The sequence below is a fragment of the Falco punctatus genome, assembly GCF_963210335.1.
Source record: "Falco punctatus genome assembly, chromosome: 8".
Lineage (NCBI taxonomy): Eukaryota > Metazoa > Chordata > Aves > Falconiformes > Falconidae > Falco > Falco punctatus.
In genome coordinates this window covers 20220322-20248145 of record NC_137588.1, presented here as the reverse complement: position 1 = coordinate 20248145, position 27824 = coordinate 20220322, and the positions used below count along the sequence as shown (strand labels likewise).

Below are 27824 nucleotides of genomic sequence, written 5' to 3'. Positions count from 1 at the left end.
TGTCTCTGAATGCTGAAATACCTTTAAATTCTGTCCCTGGGATCACTGAATGTCAGTGCTGTGTAGTTTCTGAAACGCCTAAGTTGTTGCTATAAATGGAGCGTGGTTGCTTAAGTAATTTCAGTGCTTTAGGATATTTTGTACCCTCAGCTTGTTTGCCAGTTAAATAGGGAAGGTTATTTTGTTGCAGATGCTCTGTGTAGGCTATCACTCAAAATATTAACATTAGAAAGTGTAGACTCCTGCCAGATTTCTCTTGACATTTTTTATTTAGTGCAGAGAAAAGCAGATTGAGGTTCGCCATTTAGTGTTTGATGGAAGGCCCTCTCTCTGTCAGTGCTCTGTTCCTATACAGCAACGAAATCCCACATACTGTACTATATTCTGCCAGGAAATCTGCTAACCTTTCATGTAATATGTAATAGGTTTTATAGCCAGTGCTGCAGAGCTGTTTTCCATACAGGAGGATTTTCAGCTATTTTTTTCTGCTGCCTTGGTAGGATGCAATGGTTCATTCTACAGTGCCAGATGTACATAAAACAGGAAATTATATACTGTTCTCTTGCTTATTGAGCAGAGAGAAGAATCTACTTTTAAAACCTAGCTGGGAGAGGTTGCTAGAAATGCCAAGTTTAAAGAGGCAGATCAAGTATGGGAGATGAGAAGGCAAGACAAAACTTGCCTGAATGTGATGATGAATGCTAAATCTCAACTGAAATGCAGTTGATGTACTGACATTAAAGGGAATGTACTGAATATATAATGACTGTGGATATATGCATGGGGTTTTGTATTGTAAGATAATAAAATGAGTAGTTCTTTGTACATACATTTACTGACACTGATGGGAATCTCAGGAGAGCTCTAATGATCTATATTTAAAGAGATATCAGCCCAGTTACATACTGTAGTGTTTGTCTGTTCCTGAAGGAATGCAAAATAATATTATTTTGTTTAGCAGTTCTGTGGGATCCTTAATCTACATACCTTGAAGTGTTTTACAAATATTAAGTATTTAATTCAGTAGCATTCCACTGGGCTGTGTTCACAGGGATGGTGATGCACTGATTATAGAGATCAAGTTAAACAGTCCCTCATGAATAACCCTGGTGCCCAACTGGTCACCCCTAGCTTGCAGGTTCTTTCTATTTGGCCTATGGCCTTTTCCTGTCAGGTACCAGGGAGCAGCTGCTTGGCTACCCTGCTGCCTAATAGCCAAGTGCCTCCTGCTGCCCATCAGGCTGTTTCAGTGTCTGAAAACTGAACTCTGCCACTTGTCCATGCAGGAAGAGAGTATGGCTTGGGCTGCGTGACAAGGAGCCACCGCAAAGCAGGCCTCTGGATGCCGTAGCTGCAGAGATTTGACCATTCTGCTGCAAGGCATGAAAAGAGAACCATAAAGGAACATACCAAACATAGTATTCATTCTCATTAGTAAGCCATGCCTAACATGTGACACTGAGAATTTTAGTTCTAAGGAGATAAATCTTTTATCTTTCAGAAACTTCTAAAACATACTGATAAATTCAGAGATGATTTGGGTCAGGCTCTTTGTAGCATTTTCTACTAGACAGAGCCACTTTAGGAGCTGTTTTTAATGCGTGTGTTACTGTTCTTTGTACTGTTTAGGGTGATGGTGAGAGATCTAGATAAAATGTAGCTCTGCACAAATTAGAGAAAAGACAATCAGCTTCTCTACTGGGAGTGCTGCTCCAACAAAGGAAGTGTCAGTTCAGTCCAAAGTCTTGTCACTTACCTTTCATCTGGTAGCTTGAAACAGCTTTTCTGGCCACCGTCATCTCCTTCTGCTACTAGTATACACTCTGGAAACCCCTCCTGAATTACATCTCTCTGTTGTTCTAATTAAGCTGATATATAAGCATTATTTGAGTTTTATGTCTTTTGGAAAAAAGTCACACTGACTTGAAATTGGAGTAACACATTGGTGCATCGGACCTTTAGTTTCTGTCTTGGGGCGGAGGAAATCAGCAGGCTTGTGTTGGTCTTGCTTGGCATCTTATTTTGCTCACTTCTTCATTAAAATGGCACCTTTGAACACTTGTAGCTATTTTCCTTTGTAAGAGGCCAGATTTGATGCAGCTATTGTTGACAAATAATTCCCTATTAAGTATTCGGGCACTAGCACTTTCTTCTCTTCTCTGTGTTTTCCCACTTGTTTCTGTTTGCAGCAGGATTAGCTCTAGCTGAAGCTAGCACTACAGACACTCACTGGGCCCTGCAGTCATTCAATAGGTCTGCAGGCCTGTTTGCATGCCATCTTTGTAACACCTGTCAAGTTTGTTAAGCTTAGGTGATACCGGTGATCGGAAACCTTTGTGATTTTGCCATGAAAAACCACCACCAGATGTTTTTACAAGACAGTGGCAAGAGTATGTCATACTATTCCATAGGGCTTTTGTTTACTGTTTTTGGAACCTACAGTGATTTCCTAAAGCTTGAGGTGAAAAAAATTTCTGAAATCGTTGTGTGGTTCTTCTGCGGAGGGGCCTTTGAAGTCCTGTGCTTATCTGCGTTCCCTATTGCTGAGGCAGTGCAACAGTGCCTGGGAATAGAAGAGGGCCGGGACACAGCTGGAACATAGGCTGGCTGTATGTGGCCCTTCCCAAGGATGAAATTTCTCACTGCAGAAATGAACAGGAAATCTGTTAAAGGGTAGTCAGACTTCACATTTCCCAGTTTGAACCAGTTTTGGTTCAAGTATCAGTTATGGTGAGTGAGTGGCAACTTGGGAATATGGCAGAGATCTCCTGAGATCTAGTCTTCAGTACTAGTTAGTGGACAATACGCCTTCCTGCCAGAAGGCAGGTGCTCGTTAGTGCTATTGGAACAGATCAATAAATACAAATCAGTTTTGCTGAAGCCAGTGAAGCTGTTAATTTATGTCAGCTAAGGATCCATTCCAACACAGGTGTGTATGATGGACTTTAATTCCATAGGAGTTATGCAAATAATGAACTTGCATAGAAGACAGAGATTACAGTGGCTGTCTTATCTAAAAGATACCAAGACTCTCACAGAAATCTGAAGTTTATAAAACTAAAGAGACAGTATAAAATTGCATTCTGTGATGCTCTTTAAAGAACCAGCTAGCAATGTGTAGGGGAATACTTGTAAATTGAAAACTAGCCAGTTAAATATGGTAGGCATATGTGTACAGCTTCATATTCTATAACACTGAATTCCCCTCAGTACTTTCAAAGGAAGACAGATCAGATAAACAGCACTTACCATATGGGGAAAAATATATACATATTATATGGAAACAATATTTTTGCCTTATTTCTAATGTATTTGATTTTTATTACAATATGGGTTTCAAAACTTGTCTCTAATACTGTTTTAGAGTTGTGAGTTAACAGAAGAATTAAGTGAAGTGAATTTAGATGTGAAGGCAGCGTTTTCTCTCTGTTAATGAAAACTTTCTTACAGGCTGTTCTATAATTACACTTGTGGCTTGGTGGATAATGCCTTGTTCCCATACGCAAGTCATTTGATTCCTCTGGTGCCTCATAATGCTCAAGAAGCATGGACTCTTGCAGTGACTCATGCTGTAGCTTATTTTACTGCATATTCTATATAAAGACTGTCTTTGAACAGTAAGTGGATACACAGTATCAAAGTGACAATAACAAGCTTTGTCTGTCTTGCTTCACGACAGAGAAAGAGCCCTACAAAAACAGACGGAAGTGTAGGTCGTTGCAAATTAGGTAGCCCTTCAATTAAGAAATGCTCTAACTCTAGTATTACCAGTGACCTCGTCTTGTCTTCTAGAGGGACAGAAAATCTTGTCCCAGTATAACAATATGCTTGCTTCAAGAATTAATCATTCTTCTTGCTGTCAGAAAAAGGGTGAAGTATAGCAGATTACTTCTCAATAGAACCTGCTCTCTCCTATCAGAGGTGCATAACAATGCCCATGCATATTTTTTACCACTGTAACAGCAGGTAATAGCAATATATTCCAAGCCAGAGCTGCCTGTTTCAGATGCTTAGCACCTTCATTACTGGTGCCCACAAAATCCTGAAAAATAGCAACTTTAGGACATGCCAGTGTGTGGTCATAATGAAAACACTCAGAATTGCTAAGAATAAGAATTGAAGTTGCAAGTAAGTTTGGGATATAAAGATAATCACAGCCAATGAAAATGATTGAAAAGTTTTTCTGTGAGTGGAAGGACTCAAAAAGCTGATTTCCTTTCCATTTTTGCTCTTTCCTGCCACCAATATTTACCATAACTTCCATGACGTATCTTCTTGATGGTAAACAACATATGTGGTGTTTGAAGTTATATCCTCAAGGATTAGCCAGCTGGTGTGAGTGTACAGACTGGTCAGCTGGCTGTTACTGAGTGAATGGGTGACAAAGAGCGCTGCCTTCTTTTCCCTTAGTCTTAACAGAATATTTGGGATCTCTCTCCTATCAGTAATTTTTATTCAGTTTCTAGGACCTTATTTGAACCCTATCTCAAATTTGGTTAAAATTTTTCCACTGGAGTCAAAAAGTGACTGGGAAGAAGGGAGGAAAGGGAGGAATTTCCTGCCAGGCAAAGCAGTTACGTTTCCTTAGGAAGGCAGAGCAGCAGAATGGAGTCTGTTTACTCGGAGCTGAGTACAGAAGGTCTGACACATTTTGGCCACAATTATAACACAGACAGCAAGGTTTGTTTGGGTGTGCTTTGAATGAGAAGGTTGGGAAAATTATCAGGGACTGTTCAGTGTAACAGAAACAGACAGAAAGATGAGTGGACAAGATGCTCTCTCCTCCCAGCTGCCACTGCACAGCCAGACCCAGGGTTATTTACTGTGTCCTCCTAGCAAGGCCTTTAAAAAAACACTTTGTAATGTCCTTGTTGAGTCTCTTCGAATTTTCAAAATGTACTTGTGCAATGTAAGTCTTAAGCAATCCATTCATCTTCATTTGATAATCTACAGAAATTATTTAAAATCATAATGTAGTAATATTATGCACTGTTATTTTTCCTGCTCTTCTGAAAACCAATTTAGTTTGCTTTCCATGTAAAAACAGTGTATTTATCTAGTACAGCTGTTTTCTTTGTGTAAATATTATTCATTGCAATACATTGTTTCCAATGGGTTTGGAAGAAGAACAGCCAGGGTTCATGAGAAGCAGGTGGTAGCGCCTCCCCAGCACAGCCTGATTTATTTATTTTAATACCTTTTTGTCATCCTTTAAACAAACAAATGAAAAATGATTCCATAAAAAAGAAGGAAATAAGATATTTAAGAAGTGAACAATTGAAAGCAATGAACTAGAATGATGTTTTACTTTCAAAACTAATGTGTTACTCTACATCCTGGTTGTATTAAACCTATTAATCTAGTAGGGTAGGTTGAGATTTCAATATGCTAGTGAAAATTCTTTTAGCCATGTGCAAGGGGGTACCCAGAAGAAATGACTGCCCAAATGGAACAGAAACATAAAAGTTCAGAAAATTTGTTCGGTTTCTAGTGAGCTTGCTATCAAATAGGTAACTTTTAAAGTCAAGTATAAGTTTTAGAATATACTTTTAAAAGCCAGGTTTTCCAGAATGGCAAACTTAAGTGCCACCAATGTTTCATGGAACATTTTTAGCCAGCTTGATAGAAGTTGTCTCTCCCCTGAGGAGCTGGTACTCGGGCATTTGTGTTGACAGGTTTAGGATGCTTGATCTTGGCAAATTGTTTCTGGAGGAGTCTTAGTGCAGGAATCAGATTTTCTCATTGCCTCTCAGATATGGAATTTCCTTGCCAAATTGCCTCACAGAACTGCTGTGTTTTTACATATGTGTTCTATGGCCAAGTTTAATGGTCTGTTAGTGAGTCTTCAGTGACTGCCTTTCTCTTACAGTTGATTACAGTCTTCCACCATCATCATTTGTGTAGTCCTTCCACATAAACTTATTAACTGTGCCTCTTTGAATCTGGTTATGTCTAGTTAAACCTCTGTTTGGGATAGTGTTGGCTCTGTTTCTTCATTGCATCCCTTTTTGGTGGTATAGCTGTAGTGCAAGGATGTAACAAATACCATTCTTTTACATCCCAGAGAGTGTTTCCTAAGGCATTCTCATTTCAGCCTTTTGAGGTCTGTCCTGTGATGACTGCCAAAGCTGTGAACTTCTTGTTCTCAGTTTTCTCATGCTCTGGTATAATTTTATTTGCTTTATGTGAACAGAAATCCCCAGTGAAATATCCTCTTCTTGTATTTAGTTAGTTTGTGCCATTCTGCACCTTTTGTGCTGTGCCACTTGCCTGCTTGCATCCTGCCTCTAAGTGCACTGTGAGCCTTTCTGGGTGGGAGGCAGGAGAGACAGGATCTGACCTTTCATATTGTGTGTAGAACTTAGCAACGTTGGACCCCAGTCAAGATGATTTCAGGGCTCTATTGGACAGGGGAGGAGACTGATATGATGTTGTACTCTTCCCCTTGCACCCTTTTTCTTTTTCTGGAAAGATTATTTTTCAGTTTAGTTCAGTACTTTACCCTTCATTGTTGGAGTTGTCTCCATTTTTTTTATGTGCCTCTTGCTTCATTTTTTTCTTTTGGTCATGTGTAGATTCATCCTTAACATCTTTTTGCTATTTTTTCCACCTAAGAAAATCTACAGTGCATCTTTATTACTGTGCCCAGCTGCATGTCTTGAATGCTTTTTAATCTTGATGATAGATAACATGACAGGTTATAGTGAGAATGGAGGCTGATAGTGAGGAATGAAAATCAAGGTCATCGTTTTTTGTGATTATATATTTTACTGTGAAAGAAACTCCCATTAAAATAAAATGAAATAAATAGAAAACAAAGGCTTTTGATACAAAATTCCTGCTCACACTGAAGTGTTAGCCTAGTCAAACTAGGCTGCAGGCTTGATACTCAGCTCAATTGGAAAAAACACGATTTGAGTAATATTTAAATGGTAACCAAAAGGATTTGGATTATTTTTACCCATCTGAATTGATCTGTGAGAATATTCTGTAATTTCTTTAAACAGGTCACTCAGAATCTCAGAGTAGTTTGGACTCTGCTTGTCTTCCTTTGAAACTCCCATTTTCTATCCTATTTTCTTCTAATTTTGCTTATAATTTACATCCTGGTGCCACAACATAAAAAAATAGCAAAGGAAAACAATGCTTATGGAAAATAGAGATTAAGCTTGTGATTGGAAAATTGGTAGAAGTTGTGTTATGTGCTGTTCATCTTGATCTGCAGAATCTTGTAAGCCTAGCCTGTCGCAACGACAGGCAGATTTAAGGAGCCTAGCTTCCGCCTGTTGTGAAATTGCTATCTAAGACATCAACAGGTAGAAGTGCTTCTTTGGTGGCAACAAGAGAGAGGAGGGAGTTAACTTATTAGGCATATCTGTCAGTCAGTTCATACTGTCTCCTTTTCTTAGTGTGCCCTCTTCCCTGAGGTATGTCCACTCCTTGTGATACCTCATCTGCTCAGTGGACTGAAGAAAACTATTTAGGCTGTGTATTGCACTCCCCTGCTACCCTTCACCCATTGCTCACCAGAACATTTTCACTTCTTATTTCTTGTTAATGTTTCTTTCTTAGCTAACAGTTAACTTTCAGTGGGACTTTCTTCATTCTTTTCCATCCCTGTGTGCCTTCATTCCTCACTGTCCTCTCCTGTGATGAGGTTTAAAAATGTTTCGAGGGCTGAGGTGAAATGAATAATGTTACTTTACATTATGTCTAAAGAAATGATTGCGTGAGAAACAGCCACAGCAAGACTCTGGGTTAGAATCACAGATCAGCATTTGGTGTGCAGGCTTTTGTACTAAGTAAAATGTCGGAGGGAAAAACCTTGAAAACTTCCCTGTCCACGTAAGGCTGTTGCATTGAAGGTTGTTAATGTATTTTACCTAATCCCTGTGTTACAGCACAACTGAATTCTTAACGTTGTCTGCATTTCAGTTTGATAAAAGTCAGTCATTCCTCTCCAGTATGTTTTGATATCTTTAGACAAGATGCAGCTGTACAGGTCTATCAGAGGAGACTATGTTTCACAGGCCTTTTCAGGGAGCTTCAGAGGTGAGGGCCATGAGACGTTGGGCTGCGCGTGTGGATGTCAGGCAGTATAACTAAACACTGTGTTACAAAGTAGTTGAAATATTATTGTGAACTCTGGTGGGGAAGTACCACAGCCAGCATTTATTATAATATACTGTGCATGAAGGGGCCTCTGGATGTGAGCAGCTGGACCCACGAGAGATTTATGCTGTCAAGGTAGTTCTAGTGGTGCCATTGCACTGACTGCTAGCTGAGTTGGAGCTCAGGTATTTTGGGGTGCTGTTGAGTGATATCAGTCTGATTGTGAGTGATTTTCTGTGTTGGAATACACTCTTTTCCATGCACTAGAAGGAGCAGACTATGTTCAGTCATACTTCCTGAATTATAATTATTTAGTTTGTCTTTAGGTTTTCCCCTCTTAATTTATATGGTACATGTTTTTACTTCACAGCAGTGTTACTGAGTGAGCTGCACAAACTGCTTTTAAAGCAGCTCACACTGTAATCAAAATAGTGCTTTAAAAACATTGAAGAAAGGCTAATGTTAGAAGGGAAATTCCCTTGTATGTTTACTTATTTACATTTATGAAATAGCCTCATTATTGTTAGGCAGAATGGAGTAAAAACAACTGCTTTGAGGAATTACCCATGAAAAGGAAGCCTTTAATATTAGAAGAGTATTGGAAGTTGTTATATGTGTTTGTTTCTGTGAGAAGCAAAAGCATGGCATTAGACTGACCCAACAGAACTCATTAAGAGGTTTATATTGATTGTAGAGGAATTAATATTTAACCTAGAGTTTCCTTTCAGATGAAAACAAGTTTCTAGACCAACATAATTCTGTGCTTAGAGGTTTTAAATATGAAAAGCAGAGTTACATATCTGCTCACTATTTTGCTTTTTTCTTTGTTTCAGATCTCCTTGTACAAAAATACAAGGGGAGGAAAGAGAAGAAGCTGTTTATGAACAATAGATAAAGCCACTGCTGCACACAATGTCAACATAAGGCCAATATGTCATTTAAGTTGCACTTAAAACCTATTTTTAGGACTTAAGTACTGCACTGCACTTAAGACCTTGTGGTGACCTTACAGAATTTCATTACAGAGGAGCATGACTTCAACCCACTGTCAGAGCACAGCCTGCACTGAGAGGTTTGCAGCTTCTCTCTATCTCAGTGGTACATACCTAGTTCCACATACATTTCTTCAGATGAAGCCTTTTTCATAACGTTAATGCAAAGATATGTTGGTCATATGTATCAGGCCTTCTGTATCTGCAAGGTGGTAATCTCAGGGTGGAACAAGAACTTGGTTTAGAGGCTCTTCTGACTTCTCTAATACACACAATCCTTGCTTTTTACTTGCGCTGCAGGTTAAGATACGTGATCAGAAACAAGGCACGTGTGTTGCTGCAATTACAGAATTTACCATTCTGTCAAAGCATTTTACAAACATAAATGTCTTCTTGGTGTGACCTTTTGTCTCAGCTGACGCTCTGTTCCAGAAAAATGCTAAAGATCAGTGCAGGGAGGCACACCATACGGAAGAAACAGTGTAGGCGGCAGCCCATAGCTGCCCAGGCAAGGAGCTGGACAAAGCCAGCCTCATCCTGTGTTTGCAAGTCTCCTATTACCTGTCTCTGATTTTCCTTGTACACTGTCTTCTTGCATAGCATACCCAGACTGAGCTCACCTGAAAAGGTGCATCTCTGATTCCCTCCTCATTAAAATAGTGTACCTGAAAATAGGAAATGTGACTGCTTCAGGGTAAAAGGAAGTATTTTGTGCCTAGCACTTTAGGAAATTGTTTTTGGAACAGGTTTCCCTTGTGCATGACCCATAAGATGATGCCAGACTTAGCTTGATCTAACTGCTGTCAATGTAGATTTAAAGGTTGGCTGTAGGGGTAAGAAAATTTATGTTAAAGTGGTAACTTCTAGTAGTTCTGCTCTTTGTTTTTGAGACATATTTGCTAGCTTTGCTAATAAAGATGGAGGTTTACAGTTGCAGGTATACATAGCAGAACAGTTTGAAGAAGAGTGAGATTCTATTCTGCCACTTACATAATACAGAAAATTCCAGCTAAGGTGTGATTTGCCACCTCTCTCCTACAAGTGATAATGAAAGGGGAAGGAAGGAGAGCACAGCTTTATTTTCTGATCTTGTATTGATATTGAAGCACTGCTGCTGACAGTCATCATCATCTGATTTTAAAGTGAACAAATTCAACACAGATACAACTGTGAAAAAGTAAATACAGAATCGTATGATGCTTTTTTTCAGCCACTTTTGAAAATTTGAACTTCACATTAAAAGCAGTTAAATTGTTACATTTTTTTTCCTTTAACTAGTTTATCTATTCTAGGGTTACACAAGTGTAGTAAAAGAAAACACATAAATCAAGTGGACTGTTTGTTCTTCTTAATTTATTTTCTTTGTCCTCTTTTAAGTATATGCAATTTTTCCCACCCCTCCCAACCAAGTCCTGTCTCCACCCAACTGCATTTCCTGAGTGGATTCCTCTAGGAGAGAGAATCGGAGGGCTGCATGACGGCATTTCTATATTTAAATTAGATGGAGCAGAATAGGCTGTGTAATTTGTTTAATCACTGCTCATGCTCTAATTTCCTTGGATTTGATTTTTTGCAGTGCAGTCTTATCTTCGGGTTTCTATCTGGTAGCCAAGTCTGCTATTTGGCATGATTTCAGGGAGCTGGGTGCATTTCTCTTCTCAACTAAATATCAAGGGGATTCTGTGGTGAAGCAAATTCTGCATACAGAGCTTTTCAAGCATGATAAATTGATTTAAGTGGGAATGTGACAGAAAAATATATGCCTCCAAAACAAAGAGGTAAAATAAAATCTAAAGCATAGTTGATTAGAGCCATGCAGAAACATTCAGAAGATGGTAAATAGGTAAATAAATGGAAAAGATGCAGATTCATCTGCTGTTATATAAACTGTACTAATTCTGGGATCAGGATTCAGCAATTTTAGTACAGGCATTTCCTGTATTTATTTTATCTAAATATGACTAAATGGTACTTCACTTCTGCTATTTCAGGCCTTGTCTATCTCATTTTAATGACTTGATAGACTGACGTATACATAACAGTCTCTGTTCAGTAAGTCATGGTAAGATCTTCTATTTTTCCACCATACATAAAGATATGTTTTTGCTAAACAAAAGCATTGGTTTTTTTCCTGATTTGTCTTTATCCTTTCCTTTAGAAATATCGTAATTCTGTTCTCTTACCTATACCGTGAGTGACAGTGAATATATATATTTTGTGAATGACAAAGGCAAGTGTTTAGTAATACTCAGGATATTTTGTGTTCTGGAGTGAAGCACCAGCTTCAAGCAATGATTCGCTATCCAGTGTAAAACAGCCATGGGTCAGGTCCTTTTTGTGATATCCAGTTAAGTGACATTGACCTGAAATGTAGTGAAATTCTCTGATTGAGCTTGCTTGGAGAAATACGCTTAGTAATTTGTAAACTTAGAAGGTGGTATCTGAAATCAGAATTATGCCAGTCTCATCTGTGGGTCTCGGCACATACTATTGGGCAATATCAAGTGTATTTTTTGGTTTCCCCTGTGTAACAAGATTGGGTAAAACCAGCTATGAATATGATTATCAGGGTTGGGTTTTTTTGTGGAATTCTGTAAGAATTAAGAATTAAAAACTTTTTATGGGAAAACACTAATGGATAGTGGGCAGATGACCTGAGATTTTACCTGTCAGTTCAGTGAAGAGCAACCTTTGGAGCATCAGATCTAAAGGCAAAGATCTAGACTCTGAGACAGCAATCTCTGCTTGCTTTGATGGGTGAAAAGAGAGTCCAGGGATCTTCAGGGGCTCATTCACTTCTCTCCTTATTGTTCTGGAGAGAAGAGAAGAAGAAACAATGCACCATGGGAGTGACGCACCCTGATGAGTAATACTCACAAGGGAGGGTGGTTCATTGCCAAAATTATATGACTGGTGCAGCCAACTCAGAGAAAGAACAGAGTTGTACTGAGAGCATCAGTGATCAATTATTTATTGTCAAAAGAAAATAGAGAAGCTGGCTTACACTGTCAAGGTACAGCATATATTTTCCAAGACAAACCATTGCAGGAATATGGACAGCTAGTACTAGGAGGATTGCCAAAGTCAGGTAAGAGTCAACAGTATCTAATAAAACAGTTAGCACAACGTTTTGAAAAGTGTGTGTGGAAAGGGCACCTTGATGTTTGGCCTAGAATTCCTACAACTGAAATGAATTATTTTGTGTTACTTCCAAATTTGCAAGTAATGAAGTCTCTGCCTTGTCACCTTCTCTGCTGCCACTGCTAGGTGGAACAGGAGGCAGCAGAAGTGCATCTGGTCAAGAGTGACACTGTGGGTTGAGATTGTGAGTCAGGGAGAAAGAGAAGGAGAAAAAGAGAGTTCATGTATTCAACCAAGCACCTGTTGCGGTCTACAAAACTTCTTCCAATGTTACCAGATACTTCCTAGCATCTGGTCACATGTAGGTTCACATTGGCACGGGGAAGCATCAGAAACCTGACTTGACTCCCATGTGCTACAAACCGCCGTTGCCTGGGTCCTTATCACACAGTCCATCAAATACTCTTTCCTGACTGGAGAACTGCTGCACTTGAGGGGAGTATCTGGTGTGGAACCTGCGTTCAAATATTTATTCCTTTCATCAGTCCTGAGTCTTTCCTGTTAAGAGTTCTCTGGTTTTGCTACACAATGCACATAGACAACAAAGGCTCATCATTTTTCTTCACACCTACCTGGCTTGTTTTGGAGTGTTCGTATTGTATAGATCTATTTTTTGCTCCTTCTTTCCTTTTAAACAGGTGTTAGCTCTTCAGTACATGCAGCAGAATAGAAGAGACTAACTACAGAGACATATTTTATATACCTTATGTATGCTAGAAAAATTTGTAAGGAATTTAGAGATAGCTTGCATCAGAATTATGGTAATTGCCTTTATAAACATCAACATATAAAAATACACCAAATCATGTTCACAGAGTAGAAGAAAATCTATTGTAGTCATGAAAACCTCTGAGACTAACTGCAGCTAACTGTCAATGCAGTCTAAATAAGAGCATGTGAAGGAACACACTGGAAAATCTGACAATGAAGGGCCTTAGGAACTGTTGGTAGGAAATTCACCCACAGTACCTCCTCAGTAAGGCAAGTGTGTGATTCACTTTCCTCCGTTTCTCCCATCCCCAACTATTCCTTGTCAGCACTCTTCAGTGCTTCAGGCTGTATCAGTGGCTGAAAAGGTCGTGTTAATTTTCACCACTGCATGGATATGAGGTGGTCAGTAACTGGAAGAAAAAAATACCGTCTTTATTACTTGTGTTGTCATATTAGGTGCAGGAAGTGTCATCTTTAAGCTGTTGCATGGTAGAGTCTGTAAGTTGATAGAAATCTGAAGACAAAGTGAATAGGTCACAGTGTAATTTTAAAACCTGCTTGTCATGTTGGATTTAAAGAACTTGAGGACTTTTGGTAATAAACAAGCTTATGATGATTTGCTAACTGTTGCTGTCTTTCATAAGGAAAGCCTTTCCAGGCTTCATACCACCAGTTGAATACATTTTCAAAAGCCTTTTGTAAATATTTAGTCTGTTAATCTTCAGGATGATTTTAAATGCCACCTACAAGTACAATTTAACTTTAACTTGCATTTTCTTTTGATTTACAGACATTACAGTAACACCATAGGTCTCACAGTCAGTATTGTGTTTTCCTCATTTTCTCAGCTTTCAGAGCTCTCATGCATGGAACTTCATTATTCCGTCTGATACTGTGAATTTTTATGCAGTTACCAAGTCTTTGCATACTTGTTTCTCAGCAAACAGTGTTTCCATGACTTCTTGACAAATAAGTGTCCCTTGACATTTAATTTGACTGATGATGTGATGCAATTTTAAGTGTAAATTATACATCCTATGTTAACCCACACCCCACTGAGTTATCTTCACGGGAGACCAAGTGTAGGCAGTCGTATCAGCCCTCCCTCCAGATACCCAGATACAGAAGGTAGTTTCGTTTATGCAGAAGTCCCCTGGATGAGTCTGAACAACTTGAGTTTTCTGAGGGCATGTCTTGAATTAGTGCCTCTTCTGGTAATGCTGCCTGAACTCCTTTACAGGCAACACTGCTCACTGGGCTTGCTGTACCAGACTCAGAAGTAGACTCATCCTGTGGCAGGGTCAGACCTTCATGTGGAAGATGCCAGCGTTGAACTCCTTGTCAGTCTGTGCTTTTGTTTCTGGTGGGCTTTGGGATTAGCTGCCTACTTTAAAGTGTTATATGCAATTCTGGCTTGTTCTAACTGTAGGTATTTTTATTAAGCTAGGCCTCCAGATCTTTAGGAAATTATATGGTGTGTTCTATGTTTCATTTCATGAGAAGAATAATCAGGAAAAATATTACAGAATTAATCAGAAGGGAAACTGTCATGTGGTGTATGATGATTGTGAACGTGGTATAGGAAATAAAAAAGAAAATGACGGTCTTCCTGCAATTCAAGTTCATTATCAAGGTAGATTAAATGTAGACTAATAATGTGTTTCTGGGAAAATGCTGTTTTGGGAAAAACAGAACAAAGAAACAAATATAATCTGAATGGTGAGGAAGAACAAAAGGAAAAAAAAACTATAAAATTTGATTTTATCACATCCTATACGAAACATTTCAATTTTCCATCTCTAAGTCACATTTCAAGACAAAATTCAGTAGAAGGTAGAATAAAACATTTATCTACTGTTTGAGTAAAATGTTATTTCAGCCCCTTGTGACATGCTTTCCCTTGTTTCATTTGGCCAACCAAAATGAGTTTTTCTTTTGTTTTATGTATGTGATTTACTAGTTGAACTGAGAAAATAATTATTTCTCATGTTCTTCCTCTCACTGAGTTCCAGGCATAGGACTGGATGCAGAGCATGGTAAAGTGAACAGTTTGGGAAAGAAAATAGGAGATTTTTACCCTCAAATGAGGTAGCATGTATTTTATGTGACTGACCAGGGATATAACACAGTTTTGCCTCTGTAAGTTTTTGGCTGGATTATGGATGAGATTTAAATAATGTGTAACTAAGCTATAGGATATAATAGCTTGTCTAAAAGTAGGATTGGATTATTAAGATTAATGTAGTCTTTGTCGCTTTTGTTATTATTTGGAATGCAAGACATTCAGTCTTTAGTGCTAGAATTGATGTTATTTTCATACCCATTTCCAAGAAAAAGAAATGTTAATAGGATAATTCAAGCATCTGTTAAAATCCAGCAGACCACTTTCTAAAAGTTAATACATCCAAACAGCTCCACAGAGCAAAGGATAACATTTTCAAATTAAAATTGTACTATAAGGGAAATCTTCTGTCTCGGTTGTTATGTGTGCTTAGTTGAAACCTCCATGAATTTCAGCTGGTTGGTTGTTCACAATCAGCTCATTGCACACCCTGAGGACTGCATGACACATTTTATTTATGCTGATAATCAGCATCCCTGTTGCACAAGCTTGTTTTCTGACAGTTCCAAAAGAGAATTATAAATGTTTACCCCTAAGCATGACAATAATATAGTATGATTGAAAACAAAAAATGTGTCACTTCTTCATTGAATGTTTTGTATTTGATAAAAGGATATTTTTTTCATTTGGTGTTATTTTTTAGCTTCTGTGAATTTCTTAAGCCCTAGACAGAGCTTTGAACCTTATTAATCATGTCACTAGCATTCACTGAAGAAAAATACCAGTTACTGACATCAGTTACAATTATGTAGTTCACAGCAGTAGGAGGGACATTATTTTTATGGTTACAAAGTTTCATCTATAATACAGTTTGTGTGTGTGTGTTTACATAACGCAAGGTTCTGGGTTTATGCTGGGTTTATGTGTTTCATAAACTTGTAGTTTCTGAAAACCAAAGTTAGTGCGTTGGAATTAAATGTTTAGTAGTTTTGCACTAAATCCTGTATATTTCAAATTGACACCAAAATTGTAGTGGTACCTGATTCGCATGAATCCTTAGTTAACCGCCTTGTCTCCATCCCTACATTAAAGCGGCTTTCTAGCTTGAGTTCAGCTGAGTAGTGCAATTTCAAATGAGCTTTAAAACAGCCTTTATGGGAAATCACACAACTAAGTACAATATTGATTTATTAGAACCCTCAAAGTCATACTCTGGGGAAGATGGAGGAGGAAACTGTTTTAGCACAACTTTTGATAAAACAAAGGCAGCGTACTCCAGTCAAGAAAGTAGGCTGTGTGGTGTTAAAAGACGTGTCTGACTACCTCATATTTTGTGTGTGCATGTGAGGCACGAGGCAGCAGACACACAAATGTAAATACTACCTAATCCATTGAACAGCTTTATACATTTGTACCTGATTGAGTGTGCCATTGATGTCTTTCAGAAATATCGACAGTATATGTCTGGACTTCTCACTCCTCCTTATGGTGTTATGGAAACTGGCTCCAACAATGACAGTAAGTGTGAGAAAATAGATGTTAAAGGTTAGAAAAAAAAGAAAAGAGAAGAAAGGGATAGATGAAAGTTCTCTAGTTTTGAGTGTTGGAATTTACATGTTAAATGCAATTCAGTATTATGACTGTATTAATACTGCACATAGTAGGAAATACTTTGGAACTTGCCTAACTGCATTCCCAGCTGTATCCAAGTGTACACAGAGCTGTACACAAATCTGCACTATGAGCCAGGCCTGTTGATCAAAGCATACTGTATGATGTCACTTAACATTTAACTGGTTATAGGTGTTGCGTTATTTCCATGGAACATGGCCATGAGTCCCGCTACTGAAATAAATATAACAAACTGACTTATTTTTGTAGTTGGGATGGGCTACACAACTTGCTTGGGAACCTAGGTTAGTGCTTGATCAGACAGCCTGCAGTAAACATGCTGCTGCCTGACCTTAGTTACATAGCTAAATAAGTTTGGGTATGTCTCTGCCTCATGAGAACCTGTCAAACTGTGGGACAGGGTTGCAGACACAAATCCAGGGGCAGCCTTTGGAATGCATCACTTCTGTAAATGAAGGTACTTTTATTTAATTGCCAGAGGATTATTTAGATGCCTACCAGGACAATATCTGATGGCTAACAATTGCATCTGCAAATTTTGTCCCATATGTTATGTGTTCAGTATGTTCTATTTGTGAAACAATAGCATAGCATAGCATTTGACTCCAGGTACTAAAACACAGGTAATGTAAAATAAAAAAGCTGTAAGTAATTCCAGTATAAAGACTTCAAATATTACGTTGTGAGAAAGTACTATGTTTAGCAAGCTGTTTATAGTACTTACACAAGTTAGTTTTTTGTGTTCACAAGAGAAAACTTTTGTATGAATAAATCTGTTTTGCTCTTAAAAAATCATAGATTAATGTGTAAGTTATCAAAGTATCGAACCCTCCAATCCCCTATTCTAGTAATAAATATCTCCACTGTTACTTAAGGAATGTACAGTATGTATCTATGTTCTTTTTTTTAGGAATGCCAGATAAGGACAGTATGTCAAGCAGTGCTCTTTGCCAAGTTTCTAAAAATTGTAATAAGGTAAATCACACCTAGTTTTGCCTTTGTTTTTTGACTGGGGGAGCGGGGGGTGGACGGGCAGGAATTTGGTAATAAAAATGCAAAAGTACAGCATTAAATTGAAAAGAACCAGGTGCAAATACAAAGCATGTCATTGATGCATGTGAGTACAGTATAGCATTGTGCCATACAACTGGAAAAAGTAACTGGTTCTGGATCACCGTTATGAGAAAGTATACTGCTGCCCAAGTTTGTGTTACAATCTGGTTGTCCTATCTTTGTCAGAAAGGCGCTGAGGGTAAAGAAGAAAAGCAGCACTGTGACAAGACCAGTGCATTGCCGATGGATCGTAAAATTCATAACTAAACCCTATTTTAAGGCTTAACTGAGTCTTAACTGATGCATAGGCATTGTTCCGGCTCTTTGCTCAGGGTGAATTTTCTCCTGTGTTCAGAGAGCAGCTCTACATGCCAGTTCCCCTTTGTAAAATAGTTCTGTGCTTTCAGCCTCACCAGAGGAAGAACCCACATGAAAGAACTCATGAATATTTCTATGCCGGGTTTAAAGTAATTATAATAGTGGGAAGAAATAGTGTTGGGCATTGCTGTAAAGATTAATAACTTTTAGAGTTTTTTATAGCAGGAGTAGAAAAGTTACAGTAATAAATAGATGCGTGGATGCCTTCTTTCTGGACACAGGAGTTTAATTGGATGCATTTGTGTGATGTTATTAAAAGGTTAAAGGTATTTTTCGTACACAAAATACATGTCTTGACAGCAGATAAAGACAATGAATATTTTAGTGTGTTTCCTTAATGCGAAAATAACTGCTTCCACCTCTCCCTGTCTGTCTGTCCTGCTTCCTCAAGGGTACTGACCTTTCTTAATTGTCACATTCAGCCTTTATTAAATGTATAAATGTAACAGTATGCAGTTCCTCTTACTAGAGTCTTTTTCACTAATGCTATACCACTTCCTGACACAGCCTTATCCTGCAGGAAAATAAACATTTTTCTATGTGGTGAGCAATAACGCTTAGATACTTAGATAGCACCTTTCATTCTGTAAGCATTTACAAACAGTTATGAGTTAAGTCTCAGTGCTTCTCTAAGAAGGCAGAATCACAGAATGCTCAGAGTTGGAAGGGACCTCTGGACATATTCTAGTCAAACCCCCTGCTAAAGCTGGTTCTCCTAGGGCAGGTAAGGTGTTGGCGTTTCAATGCTACACTTGGAGTTAGGTCAGATCAAGGGTGTTGCCTGACCTCTCAGTGAAAGCACTAGGCATAGAATCCAAACTAAAAGATGTTGTATTTTCTGAAACAGAGGTAGTAAGGTAAAAACATTTTTCTTTTCTAGAAGGTGGTATCCCCACAATCCTGGGCAGTGGTGCACAGCTAAGGGTGGTACAGACCTTCAGGTAAAAAGTGTTTTAGAACTGAGCAAAATTTAGTGACTAATACCGCTGCCAATAGCTGTGCTTTTCTAGCACAACAGGACTCTTCCCACACAAAGTAATGTTCACCTGGGTAGGAGGCAGAACTTGGCTGGGGCAGGCTCAAACTGTTCAGTGCCTTTTACAGGAATAAGATCCTTTGCAAACCATATTAATTTCCTTTCCAAGACACATATATAAAACAACCATCCTTCTCCCTCCCACGCTGTACACATTTCTGTGGAGAAGCTGAGAGAGTAAGTATGTGACAGATGCTTGTCACCTTGTCTCATGCTGGAGGAACTCAGACAGTCCCATGACAAATGTGGCAGAAGAAGCTACACAGTGTATGAATCCTAGATCTGTGTTTTTGCCACATGGCCACAGTTCTCTTCAGTTACATTAAGTGAAAGGTAAATGCAGCAGAGATAAATACCTGAGTGTTTTGTTTACTGCATGCAAGCTTCATTCCCGCAATTTTAAGCTGGACAGCTGTTACAGTGCTTGCACAACATGTCCATCTTTGTGCTCGGCAGTCAGTTTTGAATGATCAGGGAGATACTGGGATTGCAGGGCCAAATTCCTGGAATTGTTGCCATCTATTTGAAATACAAAATAACAGCATACCAGAAAACAGCCCTGTGTTTGTGTATTTTATGTATTTTGCTTATTTTAGAGTGATATATGACTGTCAGGGAAGGGCATTCATCCAGGGAACGGGAAGAGTTTGCAGGACACCTTTAGACTACTTGATATCTTTAGATTGCCAGAATGATGTGGGACTGGCAGCAAATACATCTCAGAGAGGTCTGCAGGCTACTCTGTAATGTCCAGAAAAAGACTGAGTGAGGAGCTTTCTGAGATTCAGAGAAAGTTCCTCAAAATCTTTTGAATGGTAAGAAAACATTACACTCTTAGTGTAACCTTACTCCTTAGAAGGAGATAACACCTTCAGTATTTCTGATCATAATAATGCTTTTATTCTGGGGGATGTGTGTTGTTTTAACCTTCCAGGGAAGTTTCTAACTATAAATAATTTGCTTTAAATGAATTTTAATCTATTCCACTCTTGAAATATGAAAAGCATGCTTTTGTCTTTTAGCCTGTGCTGAGCCTTTTACAACCACTGTAATAGATCATTTTCCCTATTTGCTAATTATTTGAGTTTCATCTTCATAGCTCAATTTTTTTTCTACTGTCACATGTATTAGTTTTTGACGAGTAATGTAAGATTTTTCTTTTAATACATGCCTTGAAATCTTCTCACCATATGGGGATGTTTGCTTTTCCTAGTTCATTAGAATCTATAAAAAAAATATTTTTGGAGAAGGCAGCAAAGAGACTTTTTTTTTTTACTAAACACAAATTCATTTGCATTTAGGGTTACATTATTGCACATCATTTGATGCAATATAACAGTTAAATTGAGCATAAAATACTGAGACAGAGTATACTGCTGTCCTCAGTTATATTTTGGGGAATGGAAACAAAGTCAATTTAAAGCTGTCTTACATAAGGGAAGATAACACAGCTTAGGTCTTTTTAACTAGTCAGTCTAATACCTGTACACTGGTCTCTCTAGCTGTAGTTTTTGAAAATTCCTGTGGGGCAGAGTTAGATATAACTGCATCTGTGAGATGAATATAACCCTCAAGCCAAAATTACAAAATCAATAATAATTTCAAATACATTTTTGGAAAAGATACAGAAGAGTACTTAGAACACAGGGGAGGTCAGGTTCCAGTGTGCAGACAGAATAGGTAGTGCTTCTGTTTCCATATATTACCAGCAGAGCTGGCAGCAGGGTTACACAGAGCTTCCCACTACAAGATCCTGTTCTTACAATTTGGCCACTTTTTCACTGTTTATGCTGAATTTGCCATGCTGAGAGTATGCTTCTGGCTGATTTTTAAATTGAAATGGATCACACCTCTCTGACATTGAGTTTTGGGGAAAATACATAGCACATATTAAATAACTTTTCCCAGTGATACAGTAGCAATGCTGTCTTTTGGAATAGGAGGTTGACATCTGGGGCTTGTTCTGGCAGTAAGGAGTGCCATTTGCAACCCCCTACAAAATAAACTGTATTGTTAAGACTTGAAAAATCTCAGTTGAAACTGGCTCACTAGAGGCTCGTTACAGTTTAACTGCAGGCTTGTGCACACAGGCTGTGTGCGTTGTGTGTGCAGCATCCCCACACTATTCGTCTTTGGTTCTGGGCTGCTTGGGCAGTCCTGTGTTGATCTCAGTGGTATGGGTTTTCTCGCAATCATTCATTCTAGTTGCTAGAGCGACATTTTGATTATTATAAAGCCAGACAGTAACTGAAAAACAGTTGTCTTCCCTGTGCTTTTTCACCCCCTACTGGTGCCCAAGTGGGAAATGAGTAAAGAAGTATCCCTTTCAGCTCTGGAGACATGAGATATGTGATAGTTTTAAAGAAGAGCGCATTGCAGAAATGTGTTGTAGAGGCACAGGAATGAATGTGGAGAACAGAGGACGGACCCATTGAAAGCATGAACTACTGCTTTGTGATGGAGTGTGGTGCTGAATGTTTTTTTCTGCTAACAGTAAATGTTTTAAACTCCTTTGCAAACTGTGGATGCTATGTCTAAGATAACAGGAATGATCCACAGAAGGAATAGAAATCTGTAATTAAAAACAATTATTCAATTTACTCAAGTAGCTGGTAGTCAAAAAGTCCTAATCCTGCTAATGATCCAAGCTGAAGTTTTATATTTTTTTTCATAATGGAATCTCCATATTGCAGTTTGCTAAAAGAACCCCCACATCCTCAAGAAACTGCACCTACACACACACACAAAAATTAAATAATTCTGCTTGAAAGGAAGGCTGAAAAATTAAGTGCTCAAAAGCAGAGAATTTCAAGAATGGAGGCTAACTGAGCAGTGTTAATGAAGTCCTCTTATCCATGTTTATGGTACGGACTTCAGTTCTTCATGTTTATTAAGGTACAGACTTTGATTACCTGCTCACATATATTTTTCCAGTGACATATTCAATTAAAACAACATCTCATATCAAAACCCATGCTAGCTTTCTTTTCGTACAACTTAATCTCTATGACTGTTTAAAACCTACATAAATTTCTGCCTTCATTGAAAGCATACATCCTGAAAGAGGGAAAAGTGCTTCTTCGTCTCCTTTGTACTGATGAAACCATACTGAACGCAGAAGACATAAGCAGATTAAGTTGTACAAACTCATACAGTCATTCTTGCTATTAGGTAAACAATACGTCTTTTTGCTGAAATCTCACTCATGCTTTATTTCTGTTAAGTCTTTGGATTTCTATTGTCATCAAGAGTTGCAGGAACTCCCCCTAGTGCACGAATATTTGAGAAACACATGGATCAAGTTTGTGAAGTTTACAGGCTGAAATGTCCCCTTGATGTTTTTCATGTAATGACCAAATGGTCTAGACTGGAAGCTTATTTGAATTGATTTATTTGAAGGTATTTTGTATAGCAAAGCTACTATAGGATGTGCTGAAATACTCCTCTGAAAGTCACCTTTTCATCCATATTCTTCCCTGGTTAATTTGGTGTAATCTAAATGTAGATTACTGAATTTTTAACAAGGCTTAGGTGCCGTACTGATTTTTATGCATTTAAATAATTTGAGTGATTGTGAAAACATGATTTGTTATTTTATCAACTCTAAATGCATTTAATAAAATTATATCCAAAAGATTTTTTCAGTTGACAGAGAATGATATAATCTAAGTGTTAATCCTCAAAATACTGCAATTTTCAACATTGCCAGGCAAATGAATATTCACTTATTTCAATCTTCCAGCACTTAAGTATGGCTCTGGGCATTCGAAAGTATACTTTTTTTAAAGATGACATGGCAGCCTTGAAGAGTCTACACAAGACACCATTAATAATCATGTTCATTCACCATATTAGCTACTCTAGCAATAAACCCAATAATTTTACCTCTTATTTCCCTATATTTCAATTTATTTTTCCCAGATGACCGAGAAGACGACTTACCTTTTAACATATTCGGTAGATTGTCAAATGTGGAATTTGATAAAGCATTAGCAGAATGCCAAGGGAAATGTTTCACATGCTTATGAAATTTTCAGCCTAGAAGAAACAATAAAAAGAGAGATAGAACAGGAAAGCAGGCAGTGTTCTAGCAAGGTGCAATGACAAGGTGTTTGTTTGGAAGTGTTAACGTCTCCAACATGCATATGAAAACTGTGTTATATCAGAACTGATTTTCTATGTGGATGGTTTATATAACTGTCCAGTGGTATGTGTGCATTAATTCCTCTCCTCTCTTGGGCTCTGTGCCAGAGTCAGTTCTACTATACAATGTTAGCATAGGTTAAAAAAATAATTCCCTTTCATTTTCTGTTTTTGACGTGATTGCATAAAAGCACTATGTGCAAACATTTCTAAATAATGTCTTCATACAGTCCTAACTGTACCAATTACTTTTAGGGGCTGCTCTGATATTTTGGCACCAATTTCACATATATGAAAGTAATTTGCTTAGAGGTCTGTTCACGTTCTTCATTTTGCTCTAAGTGGAAGTGCTCAGGGTTCAATCATTATCGCAGCCTGTAACAATTTGGCTAGTGCAGGGGCTGTGCATATAGTCTCTGGCAATGAGTCACATGGTGACAGCATATGGCAGGAGAGATAACAAAGACAGGAGTGTGAGATGAGTAGGAGTCTGCGAAAAATACATTTTTCATATGTTAGTAATGAACTTCATCATGAAAAATGTGAAGGTCTTTATATGTCATCAGAGCTCCTTAATATAAACAAAATTGTTAGTAGGTCTGCTGACTTACATAAGTAGACTTTGCATAAACTAAATTGTTGCAGAACCACAGGGAAGGTTTTGGTACATCGGTATCTCCAATTCCAGCCATATGGAGATGATACACAGCTGTAGGTTTCCCTTCTAAATGCCAGTGTGAATAGCGATGCCTCAAAGAAAACCTTGCACTTGCACCACCCCATCTTCTGTTACCCTGTTCAGCTACCTGATAATCTATGAAATATCTGTGACCCATGATTTCATTGTGTACCCTGAATTCTGGAGACCCTAATGGCAGTTCCTACTGGCAACAGTTTCTTATGCTGTAACTAATGATATAATTGAGCTCCAATCTGACCAGTACAGAACTAGCCAGAGTAGTCCCAATACGAAACCTGCAGATTGGGTTAGTGATTCTCATTTGATCTATTATTATACAGAAATTAGTAGCATTGTGGAGAAAAAGAGCAGAATCCTTGGTCCAAGTTGCTGTGTATTTACCGGTCTACATGTCAAAATAACTTCTCTTCAGTGTGTACTTGATTCAGGTCAAAGATCCCTGGTCCTTGAAGCCCTTCCATGAATTTGGAAGAAAAAACGTGGTCCTTTCTTTCTACAATGAGTTTTTATTGTGGTGGTTCTAAGGACAGCTCTAAGGATAAATAGATCTGTCTGCAATGGTAGTGAGATTGGTAAGAGATGGAGACAGGACTTCTCTTGGCAGATGAATTAAACTTTTTGTAGAAAAGGGCAGAATTTTGCAATCTACAGATGCTAAAGGAGTATTCTTAATGTTAAATTTTACTCTCATTTTAGCAACAGAGGATTAAATATATGTAGGTGTATTTCAGTTTTAAAATATAAACAAATTGACACATTTATCTTGGGAGAAGATGAAATGGGAAGGATACTGAATAGTGTCCGATAGCACAGCACAGTTGAATTGTTACCACCTGAAGACAGGGCTTCCCTTTTCTGTCAAAGCTGCAAAACTTCAGAAGCAACCGCTGCCCTTTGCTCCGGAATAAAAAACTGAGCTTGGAAAGATGTGTCTGCATCTATCCTTCTTTAAGTGCTGTAATGACTTTCTGAGTCATGGTGAAACTACCTGCAAGATCCAAATCAGTGTAGTGTGGGTCTTATCATTAGGGAGGGGGGAAAAATGGAGAATGAGAGGTATGGGGGAGAGAGAGAGAGACCTCTGTTACCAGCAGAACAATCCATATACTCAAGTCAATATTAAAGCTAAACTTTATGAGTTTTTAGTTGCATGACCTTTACATCTGAGTATTAATATGAATTCTGAATGAACAGTCCCCTCAAGCAGTCATCACTGTTATTTTGGTGGTCTCCACTTCTCTTGCTTTAAAAAAAAATATTATGTCAGTCTTTATTGCAATTTATGTGTATCCTAAAGCCCTGCAATTCTTGTTTCTGCGGGGTGCTGTGATGCAAAGGAGGGATGAAGGCTTCTGCTACAAAAAGCTTGCAGTCACAGAAAAGATGGAGTGACTGTCAGACAGAAAGGTGCTGGTTTACTCAGAACATTGTAAGGCATGGGATTTATATGTGTTCACACATTTCAAGTGACTTTTCTTGCAGGACCTTATTGTGATCAGTCCTTGGTGCGATAATCCTAAGAGACACTATGAATGGGAGGAAGAATTTCAGAAATCAGTAGACAAATGGAAAGCTAAGTGATACATATTTCTTCATTGATCTTGTGATTTGGTGGGGATCTAACTCACACTGTTGGCTGCCTTCAGGGTAGCAGAGTAAGCAAGTACTCACCTCCTCCCTGACTAACCTCCGCACAAAAGGGTGCTTGTGATAGTATGGGAAGGGCAGTTTGGCTGAAGAGATATTTTCCCTTTCTAACTCCTCTTGCCTAGCAGAATAACTGTTGCTATCACAGTTTAGATGAATAAAATAAATAATGTAAAAATAACAGAAATTATTAGAAAATACTAGAATTTGTAAAATACTCAATATTGTGGAGTAGGTATGGGACCTTCTTTCAATAGCAGCATCACTCTCAGTTCCAGTTGTCTGGGGAAACAGCATATTGCCTTACCTGCCAGTGCTGGCAAGGGCAGTCTGATAATATATACTGCGGAGTCACATTTGATGACTCCTGCTTCTTGGCTGTGTCTTCTCTGTGATTCTGTCCCAACCCATAAAAACCATGCACGTATGCTCCATTTATCTCTTGCACTTGAAAGGCAGAAAGTAATTATACTGAGAAAAAAAGATAGTCCTTTTCAAGGTTCACGTCTTCAGATAAGTCAAGCGTATACAAGTAACACATTTGGCACTTATATTTGAAACAGCAAAATGAATTTTTTTGAATCTTATAATTATTTTCTCAAGTTTGGCAGAAAAATTGGATCAGGGATCTTAAAATCAGATTCATTCTAGTCACTCATATAATCTCTCACAGAGCATTTTGACTGCCTGTCCTACAACGTGTGCTGGAAATTGGTATTCCACAAAGTCAATTATAGTTCTGAGTCTGTAAGAAGTAATCAATGTGTCTGATCTGATCATTTAGCAGCATCTTTTTTTGTCTGTGTACAAATGACAAAAATTTGAGAGGTTAATAAATAGTGGAGAAAAGCTGTCCAGTGATTTTGTTCTTCTTTTTGTGCTAGCTAGTTAAGAACAAGAGCCTGTTGTGCTGGCTCCACGTGAAGAGCAACACCACCAAAACAAGCGTTCAGCTTGTGGTGCTCATTTAGAGCCATTCTGAGTTAGAATTGCTGAGGCAAAAATGTCTGATATCTACGACAGAGCCAAAAAGGTAATTAAGGACTATTATCTCCAGTGATGGTTAAGGAACAAGTGCTGCTCAGGTATTTAAAGATTTATGATTTCTGACTTTTCATTATTTATTCTTTTTGTAAATATCCTTCTGGAAGAGAGCTTGGCACAAGACTGTGAACATATTTGATGTTTGTGTGCTGTATCATCTGTGATACAGCTGTCTTAAAGATAACAGTTAGTGAAGAAATACAAATACACATAGCTGAATTGACTACCAGAAAAATATATAATTTAGATTCCAAAATATAAATGAAAAAAACCCCTCAAACCCAAAAGATCAGTCTTACTTCCATTACCAGTTATTACACTGCTTCTAATTAGGATTAATCAGCCACATTCGTTTTCATCTTAGGAAATTAAATTATATAAACAATTCGTATAATAACCTTAAATATGAACTGGATGGAGAAAGAGCCAGTAGATTAACAGGGGAGAATTATGATTAAGTCTTTGTAAACCTCCCAGTACTGCTTTGTCCAACCTCACTCTTGGAAGTAGTTAAATTCAAATGCATGAATCTGAGCCGGCTGAAGAAACGTCATCTCTCATGCGACTCTTCCCTTGTAGGCTTTTGCACAATGGCTCAGATGGTTACTTTTCACCCAAACCTGTTTTCTGACACAGTCCATCTTAGAGCAACATGAGAGTCAGCATTTACATCAGGAACAGAGGTGGGAGAGGGTGGCTGTGCAATAGGGAGATAGTGAGAGCATCATCTCCCAGAGCAGAGCACCATTTGGCCCAGGGAGAACCACAGGGCTGTGGCTGCCCTTCTACAGCAGCTTCCAGTGACCTGTACTGGGACTGTAGGGCACCTGTCCTCCCCCATGTCCCCTCTCTGACATCCCTTCTCTCTGCATCCAGCTACATGTGCTCTCTCCTCCATCACACTGACACTCCTGCTTGACTGGTGGTGGTAAGGGAGCAGAACTGACAGAAACACCCTTTATATGAGCTTAATTTTCTGCTGTTTTGGATGAAAAATAGCTTCCTGGCCAGGGCCAGCACGCAACAGGGCAGAGCCTGGGTGTGGAGTTCAAGGAGGGGATAGACCACAGTGGTCTTGTTTGAGGCTGCTGTGAACTGTCTGCAGCCTTAAACATCTGGCCTCTGCATAATGCACTACCAGGCCTGTCAGCTACAGACTGAGGCTCTCTCCTG

General features: G+C 38.5%; 1 protein-coding gene across 6 annotated transcripts in view; it reads left to right on the top strand.

Moving 5' to 3' along the window:
- RAPGEF4 (Rap guanine nucleotide exchange factor 4) overlaps window positions 1-27824 on the top strand; it is a 209043-nt gene that overhangs the window by 108243 nt on the left and 72976 nt on the right. For all 6 annotated transcript variants that reach the window (XM_080399585.1, XM_080399584.1, XM_080399586.1 and 3 more), the window contains 2 exons: window positions 16464-16536; window positions 17561-17625. In XM_080399585.1, coding sequence (XP_080255711.1) covers window positions 16464-16536; window positions 17561-17625 — 138 coding nt within the window. The remainder of the gene's footprint in view (window positions 1-16463; window positions 16537-17560; window positions 17626-27824) is intronic.